General features: G+C 38.3%; 1 protein-coding gene across 3 annotated transcripts in view; it reads right to left on the bottom strand.

Moving 5' to 3' along the window:
* The window catches only part of LOC121508895 (microtubule-associated tumor suppressor 1 homolog), a 129,248-nt gene that overhangs the window by 2,543 nt on the left and 111,823 nt on the right, over window positions 1-14,882 (bottom strand). For all 3 annotated transcript variants that reach the window (XM_041786028.1, XM_041786029.1, XM_041786027.1), the window contains 6 exons: window positions 6,829-6,952; window positions 6,599-6,689; window positions 4,719-4,824; window positions 3,903-3,976; window positions 2,733-2,831; window positions 2,427-2,543 (listed from right to left, as the gene is read on the bottom strand). In XM_041786028.1, the coding sequence (XP_041641962.1) occupies window positions 2,427-2,543; window positions 2,733-2,831; window positions 3,903-3,976; window positions 4,719-4,824; window positions 6,599-6,689; window positions 6,829-6,952 (611 nt within the window). The remainder of the gene's footprint in view (window positions 1-2,426; window positions 2,544-2,732; window positions 2,832-3,902; window positions 3,977-4,718; window positions 4,825-6,598; window positions 6,690-6,828; window positions 6,953-14,882) is intronic.

The raw sequence follows: 14,882 nt of genomic DNA, 5'->3' as shown, positions 1-14,882 counted from the left end.
AACGCACTGATTAAAAATATCAGCCTGAAGTGACGATTTTTTGACCAATCAGTGAACTACAGTGGTCCACTGTGTAGGCACACCATTTAGGAAAAGACAGATGAACTTGGTACCCCTGTGGAAAGGTTCCAAAATAGTTGGACAGTAGGAGTCGGTTATTTGGTACCCAACTTTTGATAATGGAAACGTAAATAAATGTGTACAGTGCCGGAACCAAACTGAACCAGACCGCTTTCTGGAAACAACCAATAAGAGACTGCGTCCCATGTCTCTCACTTGAGTCTTTTCTTTGCCTCACCAGAGACACATGGACAGACTGAAGGAATCAAGGCAGAGGAGGGAGGACTGAGGAAATGTTTTAAGAGACAAGTCAAGTGGCGTCTGTTTGTGGTGACAGCCACAGCTGATCATCAATCAGCTGGCGGTCTGCTTTAACAGCTGACTGAGTCTGCATAAATAAAGACTTTGTTTGTAGTTGAATACATAATCAACAGTTTTGTCTCAGTATGTCTGATTACAAAAACCTGAACATGAGAAACAACCTGCAGTTAATAAAAGAACCAAATCTACCAGCAGAATGCTGTTATTAACAGTCAGTCAAGATAAAAACTTCATTTTACACTGTGATGGATGCAAAACATCTTATCGACAAAAACACTCCTGCTCTGTCAGATTTTAATTCTCTTTAATAAACACATAAAATAACTGGTCATGAAAAAATGTCACATATGATTCTTTTGATTTTTAAGAACTGAAAATTTTTTTTTGTTGGATGTTCACTTTGAAAACAAACCAAATAGATCAGTGCTTCCCAAAATGTGTGCTGGGGCCCCCTGGTAGGCCATAGAGGAACTGCACAAAAACTAAAAACCTTAGGAATGTTTCTTTTTTTAATATTTATCAATAAAATCAAATTAACTACTTAATTGTATGTTATTTTTTGAAGACTCAGCAGAGGATGTTTTAACTCATGTCACCTTTTGGTCATTCATTTTGTTTAATGTACAGAACCGGTGTCATGGTTTACCTGGTGCTGGATTCACTGGTGTTACTTTAAACATTGTACTGTACTGCTCCCTTCTTGATTTTAAGAATTTTCTTGGCTACAGAGTATGTTTGAGATAAATATTAGAAGAGAAAACTTACCTAGTAAATGCCTGATTAAAACAAAATAAAATGGCTGAATTAATTGTACTCGTTGAACCCACAAACTGAGTAATGTTAGTGTCTCTGAAATTGGCATTTCAGATTAAAATTCTATAATAATTTAATTCTCTGAAATCAAAATCTGAAGGTGAAAACTTTCAATGTCATGTTATGGCTGTGTGAGGGGTTTTGGTGGCCCTTGAAGATCTTCAGGTTTCAAATAAGGCTGAAGCATACTAAACCCTGTAGTGATAGACTGGACTATATTGATTTAAATAAATTTATGGACAATATGTCAGTGTAAATACTCATTTCAAACACTTTAAGTACCCCACCACACACTGGTGATATTTATAATCGGTCTATAATCTGTTGTGTTCATCTGTTTAAATATGTCTTTTCTCTTTTATTAATCTCTGCTGACGTTTTAAAGTTTCATTGAAGTCCACTGTGCTGCAGCGTCCAATCAGTGAGTGATATCTAATAAGGGGGTGTGTCTTTCAGTAAAAAGATTTCCAGGAAGCCTGCTCTCATGTGTCCTCGCTTATCAGTTATCAGATCTCAGTCCTTCATCCTTGATCCTCTATCCTCCAAACATTCTTAGAGCTTCAGGATGATCTTTAAGACCTTGAGCCAGAAATTACTTCTGGTTCAACAGAGGATCGATCATTTAAGAGACGCAGTCAATGAATAAAATTTACATGCAGTAGCAACTAGCAAGAAGACACGGAGACGAGATCTGCCTGCTCTCTTTTCCTGTTCTTCGACTTTTCTGAACTTTTAAAAAAACTATTTCTGGATGTGAAAGCAGAGAGGGTTAAGACATTACTAATAATTAAATGTTAAAGGTTACGTTCAGATACACGGGTAGAGGAACCCAGAATCAGCTGTGTACTTAAAGTCCTCAGGCCTCATCACAATGTCCTTTCCAGTATTTACATAAACCAGTCCGTGGTCCATCACTGGCTCACACCTGCTGCTCTTCAACAACTATGTGACTGCATACTTTATATGCACTTCTTTTGTTTAATTGACTACAGGTAATACTGACTACCACAGGTGGTCTTTAATAACACCAGATGGAACAACTGCGAGTTCAAAATAATGAATAAGAGAAACCTAGAAAGATGCATCTGAGACTTCTTGTTGAATTGTGACCTCGTTTCACCCCTAATATTGTTATTTTTCTCCAAACATTGAACCCTGGAGCAGCCAAAGACCACAGTGGAGCCCCAGCTCTCTTCAGAGGTAATAATATAAAACTAGAGATCAGCTCTCACCAGTTTGTCCATCTCCATCAGCTTCTTGTCCTTCTGGTGCAGCTGGTTGTTCTTCATGTCCAGCACCACCTTCAGACTCTCCAGCTCCTGCTCTAGGAACACGGTGTGCGAGTCCTTCTGCACAAACACACAGAAAGCACACAGTAGCGTTTAATCTTTCCATAAGGGAGGAATTCAACTTGATTTTTTGCATGCAAAAATGCAGCAATTTTCATGCAATGACAGAATTTCCATATTCTTTAAATTCTTTTGAGTCTGAAGTCACAGTGGGGGAGAAAGCTAAAGGAGAGATGCACAAATATTTACCAGATTTTTATCACTGAGGATGTTTTGTCGCCTCTCCTCCTCTGCGTTCAGCTTCTCTGTCAGAGCCTCCCTCTCTGCCAACAGCTCGGACACTTTCTCCTGTGAGGAGATGAGAACAGAGACAGAAGTTATCACTGGGTCTTTTTAGGAAACAATGTTCACACATATGTAGCAGGTAAATGCGCCACTCTGCTGCTTATTCAATGTTTTTGCAAAAGGGCACAGCAGCTGAAAATACATTTAACCCTGGAAATACTCTGACATGCTCTTTCTTTCACATTTTAGCCATCCTGTAGAAACCAGAAACCATCTACCATAGCTTAGTTTTTGAGAACATTTTGTGCAGGATGACAGAAAATCACCTTGCTGATGATCAATAATCAGCAGTAAATCTGACTGAGAGGAAACAGACAGATATTTCCATAATAGGTAGCATAAAGACTTAAATAGTTTTACATTTTTCAGCAGTGTTTGTTTTTAAAATAGAAAAGTCTGTGTTTGGATTCCTGCACAAGACAAATCAGATTCCTGCACAAGACAAATCTTTACAAAATGCAGTTTATATCACTGTCGTTAACCCTTTCTAGTAAGTTTCAAACTGTGCATGCTCAGGCCATTTCACCTTATAGCTACTTTCAAAGCCCCATGTCTTCTTTAAAAACATGAAAGACTCAGTCTGTTTTGGGAAACAAGGTTTAAACTGTCTTCTGCAGCTGTTTTTGTACTGTCAGTTTTTGTCTTTAACAGAGGAGTTTCAATCAAAGGAGTACTCCACAAGTTTATTTTCTCAGCAGTAGGACACTATTTCATTTAAAAGCAGGGTTATGAACTAATGAGGGAGAAAAGATGAAAAAGTGGTGCCACTAGCCTGGTCTGAATCACTCTGTATCCCAGCATGCTTTGAGCTGTCAAGTGGGCACTCGAAATAAACTATGTGTGTGGGATTTTTAGCAGCATCAGGATGTGTTCAGTGTGTGATGGTGTTGGCTGCACTTATGAGGATGACAGAGCATGTTTTATTCTGGTAAAATAGTCTCACTGGTGCATCATATGCAGCCAACATTTTTATTAAAATCACGTCTCAAATGCTTCTTATAAACCAAACATTACAATAACAGAGTTGTATTATTTATTTCAGGGCACGTAGCAATATATCTATAGGTCTCTTACTGAGAGCGATGCTTCAGTCTCCTTCAGTGTTTTCTGCAGATTCTCCAGGTCTGTCTGCTGAGTTTTCTTCAGCTCTGCAATGAATAAAAATAGCATAAAACATCAACAATCAATCTAACATTTTTAAAATGTGCAGTGAAATGAATGAAACAAAAATGCTTTAGTATTGATCAACAAAACAAGACTGATGGATTATAAACAACAAAAAAAAGTTCAATAAAACTAAATAAAATAATATTTAAAAATTAAATAAATTAATATAAAACCATACATGCAAAAATAAATAAATAAATAAATAAATAAATAAATAAAAGCCAATTATAAAATACTTACAAAAGAATAATAATTTGAATATAGAATATTTGTTTGATATTAAACAATCAAAAAATGGAAAGCATATCCAGAACAAAATAGATGGTGCCAAAAATAAATAAATACTGACACTAGTAAAGCAAAACAAAGATAAATAAATACAATTTTTTCAAATTATTAGTCTGGTAAATTAAAAGGCAAAAATGTTTAAAAACAAACTTCTTAGGACAAAACAAGGGTGTGTGTGTGTGTGTGTGTATGTGTGTGTGTGTGTAATCATTAAAAACGCACAATTCTTTATATGTAAATTTCTTAGTACCTCTTCTTTGAATTCCCAGACTTTTAGTAATAATATAATATCAGAATCAGAAATTCTGCATTCAGTATTTCAGCCATTAGGGTTGCTTTTAAATGAAATATGAAAAAAAGACATGAAAATAAAATCTGTACGGTCCTGCATCACCGAATGACAGAATACTGTGTTATTTTTTGTCGTTCACTCACCTTCTACAGATGCCTCATACTCCACTTTCAGTGACTGCAGCTTCTGGTTGTGACTCTCTTCCTGGCTCTTCCTCTCTGCTTCCTGTCGGTTTCTCAGCTCCTCCACCTGCATGAAAAAAAAAGAAAACAGGGTGTCAAGTAAAGGTAAAGGTGTCAGAGTGTTGAGTCTCTTTTAGCTTCTTGTATTTTATAATCTGAATTATTACATATGAGAAATAATGTCTAAATTCCTTTTTCATAGGCGTTAACACTGATAAAGTTTGTGGAGCTGAAGAAGCTGTTGGACTATTTTCCGGTATGCAACAAAAGTGGAAACAAGGGTGAAAAAATACTGAACTTGAAAATATCTTTAAAGTCTCACCTCTGATTAAACTGTGAATACATCTCTCTGTTGACTATAGATGATATAAAAAAGCACAACATGACAACTCCCCCTAAATGAGGCCAACACATTTACAGCCTCCCAGAGCTTTAATATGTACATAACTGTACTTTCAACCTATTAAACTGAGAAGCACTGAAACTCATGATTCTATACGTATCAAAGTGATGCACCAGACTCTATTTCACAAAAAGAGATGAGACTGAAGTCAACATAGGAATGCAATGTTGGGCTATTAGAGAAATACTTTTTAAAATCATGATTTATTATTGAAAAATGAACCATGGGAAAAAAGTATGAACACTTTGTATCAAAAAAGTAAAAAAACAGCACGGGAACGTTAAATAAGTTAAATGTTTGAAATCACAAGTTTCCGATAGCTGGACATAGATGGACTTTACTGTCTACCCAGGAGGCGACAGCCTTTGACCAGGCTCAAAAAAGAATATGTGAGGTTTTTAAAGTGAAATGGGACACTCAAAAGAGCAGCTGCGCCCTTATTCTACATCACTCTAGGAGTAGGAAGACGCTCCCATTAGAAGCATCCAGGTGCTGCCCCACTAAACTCCTGCTTAAAAACTGTCCTCCTTAAACCACAAAACAACAAGCAATTAATCTGATTAAAATAATTCAACTAGTTAATTCTGGACCTTAATCTCATCATGATTAATGCGTCAACACTGGCAGCCCTGGTCAACAGATAAATTCATTTAAATCCTTTAATAATAAAAATGCAAAATAGATATTTATCAGACCATTTATTAAAAAATGTGAGTAATCCAATACTATTAGATCAATAATAACTGAACAAGATGCATATATTTACTTTATGGAATGACAGTGATAATCAGAGATGCACTGATTGTAAAGCTTGGTCTGATACCGATGTTTATCATCGTTCATCTGTTGGGGACTTTTAAGTACCGCAGCATCTCTAATGGACTAAAAGATAGCTGCCTTGTCTTTCTTACATGCACAGCAGGAAAGCTATTCTCTCAATAATCCCAGTGTCAGGTGGTGTTATCTACATGTAGCTCTACTGTGTACATGTGCCTGTTGTCACAGAGAGGCCCATGCTTCGTTTTATGATCTGTTAGTGTTAAATAAGGGCTGGAATTACTACTGAAATGTTGCTAAAATACTCTTAATGAACAACGTACTTCCAAAAATAACATCTGGAAAAGTATTACTGTAGATGCAGCCTCATGTTTCTCTGACAGAATTTAAATCCTTTAAATCTGCTCATCATCAAACAGCAATTAAATCTCTCCTGCAGCTATGTTACGTCTATCCATCAAATATTTAACCCATCATGTTCACAGTGTTTTGTTTTTGTCACTGGTTGTGTAATTACTTCATAATAAATTTGGAACTTTATGGCTGAGATGCAGCTAAGGAACGTATTTATGAGTCTGACAGGCTTGTGCTTGTTAGTGTGTAAACAAACAGGAGAGACTGTCACGACGGTTAATTAAAGAATGTGTCTGTGTGCTCTGACCTGCTGCTCCATCAGCATGCGGCACTTATCAGCCTCCTCCTGGTACTGCTGATGGACTTTATCCCACTCTGTTTGGTAAAAGCTCCTCAGTCTGACACAAAGAGGAACATACAAATCAATCAACTGACACACAGAAGAAAAATCAACGCAGACTTTCAAAACAAAGATGTAGTAGTTAAATTCAAAGTGTCTACATCAGTGTAAGCACATCGGCAGAGGTAAAGGCTCACCTGTCCTCCAGCTGTGCCAGCTCCTCCTTGTGCTTCTCCTCCAGTGTCTTCAGAGCCTCCTCCAGGTTGGCACGCACTTCCTCCTTCTCCTTCTGCAGATGTTTGCAGCACTGTGACGATGCAACTAAAAGGAGATGAGGAGAGGACAGACAAGTTAGTTAATAGTTTTGATATAATCAGGTGACCTCATTTTCAACATTTACTGACAAATTTTGTGTTTGTAAAGATTAGTGACATTTTTGTGGGCGGAGCCTGGCTGGAGGCAGAAAGTTAGCTAATGGTGCAATTGTGATGCCATGCTGTTTCAGCGAAGAGAGTATGGCTAAAGATAGCAGCTAGCTTTACCAGCTACTCCCTCCTTCCAGCAACAGTTACCTTCATACTGTCCCTTTATTTCCTTTTCAGTCAATATGTCCTCTTATCTGTGGTTAAGTTCATGTTAAATCTTGGATGTATCAATGAAAGCAGGTCTTTGTCTCAACAGAAAGTCAGTTACTCTCAGTTAAAGACAGTAAAAAAATCCAAAATGAAACTGTTTAAAACTGTTTAAAATGCAATACAGTAGAAAAAAGATCATTAACTGTGATTCACTACAGAAACTGTTCGCCCCATTTGTTACTTATTTGGCCACTTAAACATCCTTGAAAACTCAACTAATTTTGAGAGTACATCAGGCCTGACAGGCCTGGTTTTGCGGATTATGATTGTGGAAAGGCTCAATAGTGCCCATTTGATATTTACAAAAAAGGTGAATGACATTCAGCTCATTTGGCTTGAAATTTTTTTCCAAATCCAACATGAAATCTGCCATTTTAAACAAATCAATTAAATTAAGTGTTTAATAGGCATTTACAGGGGCCTTTGAAGGATTAACTCCTCCTAGGGAAGTTCTTCTAACTCTAGGGATGTACCTAATAGTACAGCATTATATCAGCATTAGCAGATGTGAACATTTCTGGCAACATTTACAGCCGATATACCAGCCATACATTTTGACAGTCAATTATATAGCAGCCTAAAACATGGGCAAAAAGTACAAAGTTGTACCATCAGGTATAGATGGTTCATTTCTCAGCTCTGCTTGGCTCAGCCTCTTTGCACAGGACACTGTTTTTTACAAGGTGTGATTGTATCAGTACAGGTATCGGCTAGAACTGCATATCAGACACTGGCAAAAATCCAAAATCCTTCATCCGAAACCAATTTAGATAAAATTTAGTTTACAGCTATAAGAGACGAATGACAAAAAAATCCTCTGGCTTATGAACAAAACTCAAAGGGCTTGGCTTTGGTGAACCTTCATTTGCAGAACTTGCCATGAAACAGGAGGCAGCTTTTGTTTTTATTATACTTTGTGTTTTTAATTCCTGTTTGATCAACTGTCGTGTCATTATTTGAGCCTTTAAGCTCGACTCTTTTGTGCATGTCAATGTACTATCAGCACCACAATCATATCATCACATTATGTCAGAGCAGACTGTACTGAGAGGAGATGAGCCTGCAGCGGTCAGAGTCTGAACAGGTAACCAATAACAGATTTTCTATGAGTGCATATGAGACAGCTACATTCCAGCTGAACGACTCTCACTGCAGACTTGAGCTCCAACCTTGAAAAACATCTGCAGCTCAGCTCAGAGGTATGCAGACGACTCATTCCTGTCATGACTGATTCAAACCTCACAAGCACACGCACGCTCCCCTCTGTCACTCCCCGTCATCACACGCTACACTGATTTATGTCTGTTCACAATCTGGAAGATCGGTTGATGATATCCAGGTGAGGAAAGGAACACCTGCAATAACAAAAACATCTCACTGAATCTTAAAACGTCTTTACATTTAAACGTTTTAAGTCATGAATCCATAACTGATCAACCCTCCACTCTCTCACATTGACTGTCTGGAATATTAATATCCTAGCTTATATAAATGTGTGTAAACAGCTGGCTGTAGCTGCCACACGTGTCGTCTCCCTCTGAATGGAGCTCTACAGAGCGAGAGCAAGCGCCTGTCGCTGTGGTGATAGAGACAAAAAGCCAGCGACAGCTGAGAGCAGCTGAGACATAAACCCGTTCTGTCACAGACCGGACGACACACTCTGAAGCAGCAGGTGCACAGCAGGTGGTTAGTGCAAAATACTGACATCATTTCAGTGGTCACCCTCTTCTTCTTCTACACAGTATGAAAATGTTTGTGTAGGGGTCACTTCAGGGGAATGTGAGGGGAAGAAAGACTATTTTCATTACTTATTCAGACAAGACAAGTGTGTAAATTCTTCTGTGAGCTCTGCTGAGTGCAGACAAGCTTTCACACTGAGAAAACAGCTGATGAGGGTACTTTAAAGTACTTTTAAGTGCACACTTAAAGAAACAATATGTAAGGATTTGGTTTGGTGCTCCCTAAAGGTCTCCTGAGTGTGAATGCACCATGTAAAACCCAGAGCTGTTACCTTCCTCTGCATTTGTTGACAGAAGGTGGTGAAGCAGACAAAGACGGAAGTCGTCAGAGAACCATGTCGCCCAACGATGCACACTAAAAGATTAGGATCTGAACAAATATGACTCTGCTAGCATCTACAGCCTGTTGTTTGTAAACTGTTTGCACATAGACTAGAAGCAAATTATTCAACCATTTAAACAGCAACATAGCCAGCTAGGCGTCGAACTTGCAGCTTATGGTTTCCAAATGTCTCCAAAAGTCCGGCTTCTAGCTTGGTCCCTCTCTCTGTTTCTCTTCCAAGCTCATCCATCATCATTTCTTTATTACAGAGAGGCTAACTGGCCTCTTTTTGGCTGAAGGCTGCCCTGCAGCCTCTTTTCACTCTTTCATGGGAGAACAGTCATTGCTAAAGTTATACGGTGCTGAAAACAGGTGACTGCAGCACTCAGTGAAAAATGGGCGGGAAATCCCCATTTGAAATTACTGTCCTGTTAGATCAACTTTGAATTTATTTAAAATTACACATGGTGACATCCTGCATATTTTATTGGAAAGGGAGAGCATAAATTTGACAAGTTATGTCAAATGTGGGAAGCATACAGGAAATTAAGTTTAGTCAGAAAAGCTATTACAATTATATAAAGACAGCCAAAGATGCAGAAGAAGAGGGGAAAACTAACAGCTGAAAAACAGGAGGCAAATCGAGCCACATAAAGTAAAAAAAAAACAAAAAAACAACAAAGGTTAATATAGCAAAAGTCAATAAAAAAAAAGAACGAGGACATTCAAGAACACTAATAAGTTATCAGATGCTGCAAATAGTAATATAAGAGTGAACAGGGGTGTATTACATGTGAGATCTCATATATATTCACTGGTTTCAGGATTAACTGCTATCTGCAAGCACATCTACAGTGTGCATACTGGGAACATTTAGCTTGAGATGCAGCAACACTGACTGCAGAAATGTAAACTGGGAAAACTTGCTTTGCATTCAAAAAAATTTACCTGACAGCTTCTTTTTTGAAAGTATGATATTTTATAGCCTCCTGTCCCTTCGAAAGACAGTGATAAAACTTGAACACATTCTGTTCATTCCTTGTGATCAGGTAAAGATTTAACATGCCTCAGGAGCAAAAATCTCCATGTGCTACATTCATCCCTGTAGAAGTGACTTTAACCATGTCACTATACATGTTTTAAAGCTTTTTAGAGGGAACATGTTGAAAAATATTTTCATAATTAGAATTTTTCTATAGATGAAAATATTCATGCTTCTATCAAGTAGTAGTATTTATTAACCTGAGTGGACATATTCAAAATGATAAGGATCTGAGGTGTCTGAAACTACCAGATTTCTTGAGGCTAGTTTATACTCTATCAAATTTAAGCCATGCCATGCTGTCCTTTGCCTTTATAAGAGCTGAGTACGTGTGCAGAGGTGCGTCTGTGTTGCTCTGCAACACTCCATCAAAACAGTGGTTGGCACTGCAACTTCTATGCTTGTTGTATCACCACTTTTTGGTTCTGTCACGTTCTCTGCTTGTACGTGTGCAAGAAATCATGGCAACCGAAACCAAGTGTATTATATCAGAGCTGATAAATACTGAGCAGCTGCTGATTTTATGACAGTTATTGCAAAGAAGAGGAGAGGACTGTATAGACACTGAATCAGCTGAGGCAGAGGGAATGTAGAGATCTTGCTGGACTATTAAGAAACAAGGACATGGAAATGCACTTTCAGTATGTTTGGATGCAAGAAAGTAGATTTAATTGGTTTGTCTGCAGATATTGATCTCACATCGGAGTGCACACAATATGTCTGCAGACATTACTCTTACAGTCACCCGATGCAACCCAGCTGATCAATCAGGGCTCAGAGTCTATATTGTTTGGATGCATAGTTAGATTTTTAAGGAGCTGCTGGTCAGACTATGCGCATAGCTGGATGCAGAAGTACAAGTCAGCCTTAAGGGTTAAAGTAAGCTGTTAAAGTTCTCCAGGAAAACTGTTAAAGTGAAAAAAACTGGCTGATCCTGTTCAGTTTGACAACTATGAAGACTGTCCTATATGTGTGAGTGTGGAGACAGCAGGGGGTGCATTCATTACTGACATTCCTCAGCTCTGTGTGTACAGAGACGAGCCAAAGGTCAAACAGGCAGTAAAAGACAGGATTACAGTCAGTGCAGCTCAGAGTGACGGACAGACGGAGGGAAAGTGTGTGTGGGAGGGTGTGTTTAAGAGAGAAAGTGAGGGTGTACAGCTTGTGCTCTTCTCTGTGTGGGCAGGTTGTTTGAGTGTGTATATGGAGGCCAAATTTAACCCGGCATCCACAGCAAATGTGTGTGGCTGCACTCAGATATTTTTAAATGACAGTTGGGGTTATTCTTGATTTCCACTCTGTGATATGTGGCTGTGCATGTGGGTGTATGTTTGCATAGGAGTGTGCTGTTTAAGGATCCAAGGGCAAAATCTCCATTAAAGTTTGTTTATGACAATGCTAAACTTTGTCATCTTTACCCAATATCCATAAATCTCACAGCCAATCACACTGCAGAAACAGTGGTGCAATCAGAGAGTCAGTCTGCAGTTTAAAGGTTCTGTTCTAATCACTTAAACATCTCTAGCTGGAGCCTTCCTTAATCTTAATGTAAAATTAAATCCTAGATTTTAAATCACAACATTTGGAAGTCAGAGAAGCCTTAAAAGAAGAGGACACCTCAAATAAAGCTACACTAAAGTATTTGCGGCTCAGCTTGCAGTCCCCTCTAACACTGAAGAGGCCCAGCATTTTGATTAAAGCTGCATTTTCTTTCTTCTTCTTTTTTTTTTTTTTTAAACCAAAAAGGTTTATTTGCTTAAGTGAGAAAAGGACCTGGAAATCTTTAATGTCCAGTAAAACAAAGCTAATGTTTGAGCTGGCTAATCTTCATGTTATATGACCACTAGACCAGTGGATCTCAACCGGTGGGTCAGGACCCAAAAGTGGGTTGCGGAGCAGTTTTCAGTGGGGGTTACAACTAGGTGTTTGGGAAAAAAAAATGGTGGCAAAGCCCTGAAGTCTTTATTGGACATGCATCGATACCTTTTATTTAACCCTGTTTTACTGTGAAATTGGGTAAATATACATGTTTGATCAATATTTAAACTAATCTCCTCTTCTTGCAGTAAATGGCTACTTTTCCCATGATAATGAAGTAAATCATCAAATCAATCATACTCCAAACTGCAACATATTCGTTTAACTAAACATGTGTTGTTGAAAATTTTTGGGATACTTGGGTTGCGATCAGTCGTAAGACTGACATGTGGGTCCTGATGCTGGACCAGTAAAAACCACTGCACTAGATGACAGTAAGTATAGCTTTATTTCCTTTAAAGCCTAAAAAATACATGGAGTAAACTCTTATTTTCCTTAGATCTTATTTTGTGTATTTGTCTGATTTCATTCAAAAATTTCTTACAAATTTTAAGTCACAGTCAACTGGTGGATCCATGATATTTCAATACAGTGTAAAAACCTAGGACTGAATTGCTTATAATTATTGAAAATGGCTCATTTTTATATTGCATCTCATTTCAAGACACTGAACAAGTGTATCTGCTGTTCTAGAGAGAGTTTTTGTACTTGTTATAAGAAAGTCAGACCTTGAAACTAAACAAACGCCCTTTCTAAGTGTTGTCGTGTGAACTGTCTGGTTTCTTCACGTTGTCATTATGAGGATAATCCTCCACCTGGAAGCTTTATTGAATTTTAAATCGAGACAAAAGTCAACAGCTACAATGGTAGAAATAGGTTAAATAACAGTCTTTGCTGCCATATTTCCCTGCCCTATGACTGCATATTTCTCTGTTCATATTTGTGTGCATTCCTTCATGTTGCGTGCATGTGTCACCATTACGTCCTAGTGTAAATAGACAGTAGAGGTGTGTGCTTGTGTCTGTGATCTTTTTTAATCCTGCTGTATCAGCCAGACAGGCAGAGCTGCTATTGACATGACACTCGCACCAGTATCAGCTGGTATTTAGAAAACAGACCGATGTTATTTCCAGTAGACGTCATGTTTTGATGCTAAGAGAGTTAAACTCCAGTCAGGGACATGTTGAGATCATAAACTAAATTCCTTTAGAAGTCGAATCACAATGGAAACAACTATCACTTTAACGACTTACATAAAACAAAATTACTATTAAATATTTTTTTTATGTATGTCTGAGGTGTCGCCTCGTCTCTCCTGTCTGCTTTGTTTGAAATGATCAAACTTAAACATGTGAATTGTCTTAGTGACAGTAATGTGGCACACCGCCAAATGCTACTGAACACACCTAGAAAACACACACACACACCTTTAACACAAGACATAGAAACTGTTCCCTAATCATTTTCTGAGAACTCCCTGGTGACATTACACAGAATTATCATTAAAACGTGCAGATCCACTGTCATTATGAAAAACTTTCCATTGAAGTGGTTTGGCTGAGGCTGCTGTTGACTCTCATACCTACAGACTACTTACAATTAAAAAGATTTATGCTTCAGCGTTATCATGCATGGGATTTATCTCACATCCATCTAGGCAACTGCCATATAGTTTCTGGGAAGGACAAAACCTCTAAAAGAATTTCTAAAGCCAGGTGTACATCGTGTGAATTTCATCTGATTCAGAGACAAATTTCGAGTCATACAACAGATCAGTCTGATCCTGCTTTGTTTATTACTTGTACAACCACAACCCAACTACAGCCTGACCAGCTGCTCCCTACTGGTTGGATTACCTCTGGCATGTTTGATATTTTGGCTGTATGACTGCACATATTCCCACAATGATCCACAAGCAGAATCCTCAACTTTTGGGCAAAGACAGGGGTTTCGATTCGCTTCCAAACAAACCCTGGTGCGCTCCATATGAGGTGTGAAAGCAAAGCGGACCAACTTGCGAACCAAGGCATGAAGTGGGATAAAGTGCAATGATTAAGGGTTTTATATGTGATTTAATACACTAAAATACGTGTTGGTACCTCGCTTGGCATCTGTGTGGGTATAGCAACACGTAGAGTCTCTCGATCACATGTTAGCTCGCCTTTTTCTTCTGTGCCGATTTATTCATCTTATGTAAAGAATGACAAGCTGGACAGCTCACTGGCTGCTCGTAATGTCCCAATGCAAAAGCAGAAATCCCAAGACAGTGTAAATTCATTGTTTTTCATTGTTTATGTGGAAAAAAAGACCGGCGGAAGGATACGGATTTCCAATTTCATGTTCTTCTATGTCTCCTTTTCTTCTTTGCCGTTCTTTGTTTGGGATGCCAGCGCCATAAACGTACAGTTTGGTTCATTTGACCAAGGATATTGTGAATGCTAAACCAAAGCATAAGAGAGAGCAACAATGTTGTAATCTCACTTCCAAATGAACCGAGTCACCCAGACTATCAGGTGTGAAAAATACCTAAGGTGTGTTTTGGGGACTACAGTTTCAGGTCTGATCTGCATTTATTAATCAATATCTACTATCAGTTAAAATGACAGCATATTAGACATCTGCAACAATGCAGATGCTTCAGCTCCATGTAACACACCTAGCTGCAAAGCAAGGACCAACTGCTAGTACATAGTTC

The sequence above is a fragment of the Cheilinus undulatus genome, linkage group 4 (genome assembly GCF_018320785.1).
Source record: "Cheilinus undulatus linkage group 4, ASM1832078v1, whole genome shotgun sequence".
In the NCBI taxonomy this organism is placed as follows: Eukaryota; Metazoa; Chordata; class Actinopteri; order Labriformes; family Labridae; genus Cheilinus; species Cheilinus undulatus.
The sequence above is the reverse complement of the archived record's forward strand: the minus strand, read 5'-3'. Positions and strand labels throughout refer to the sequence as shown.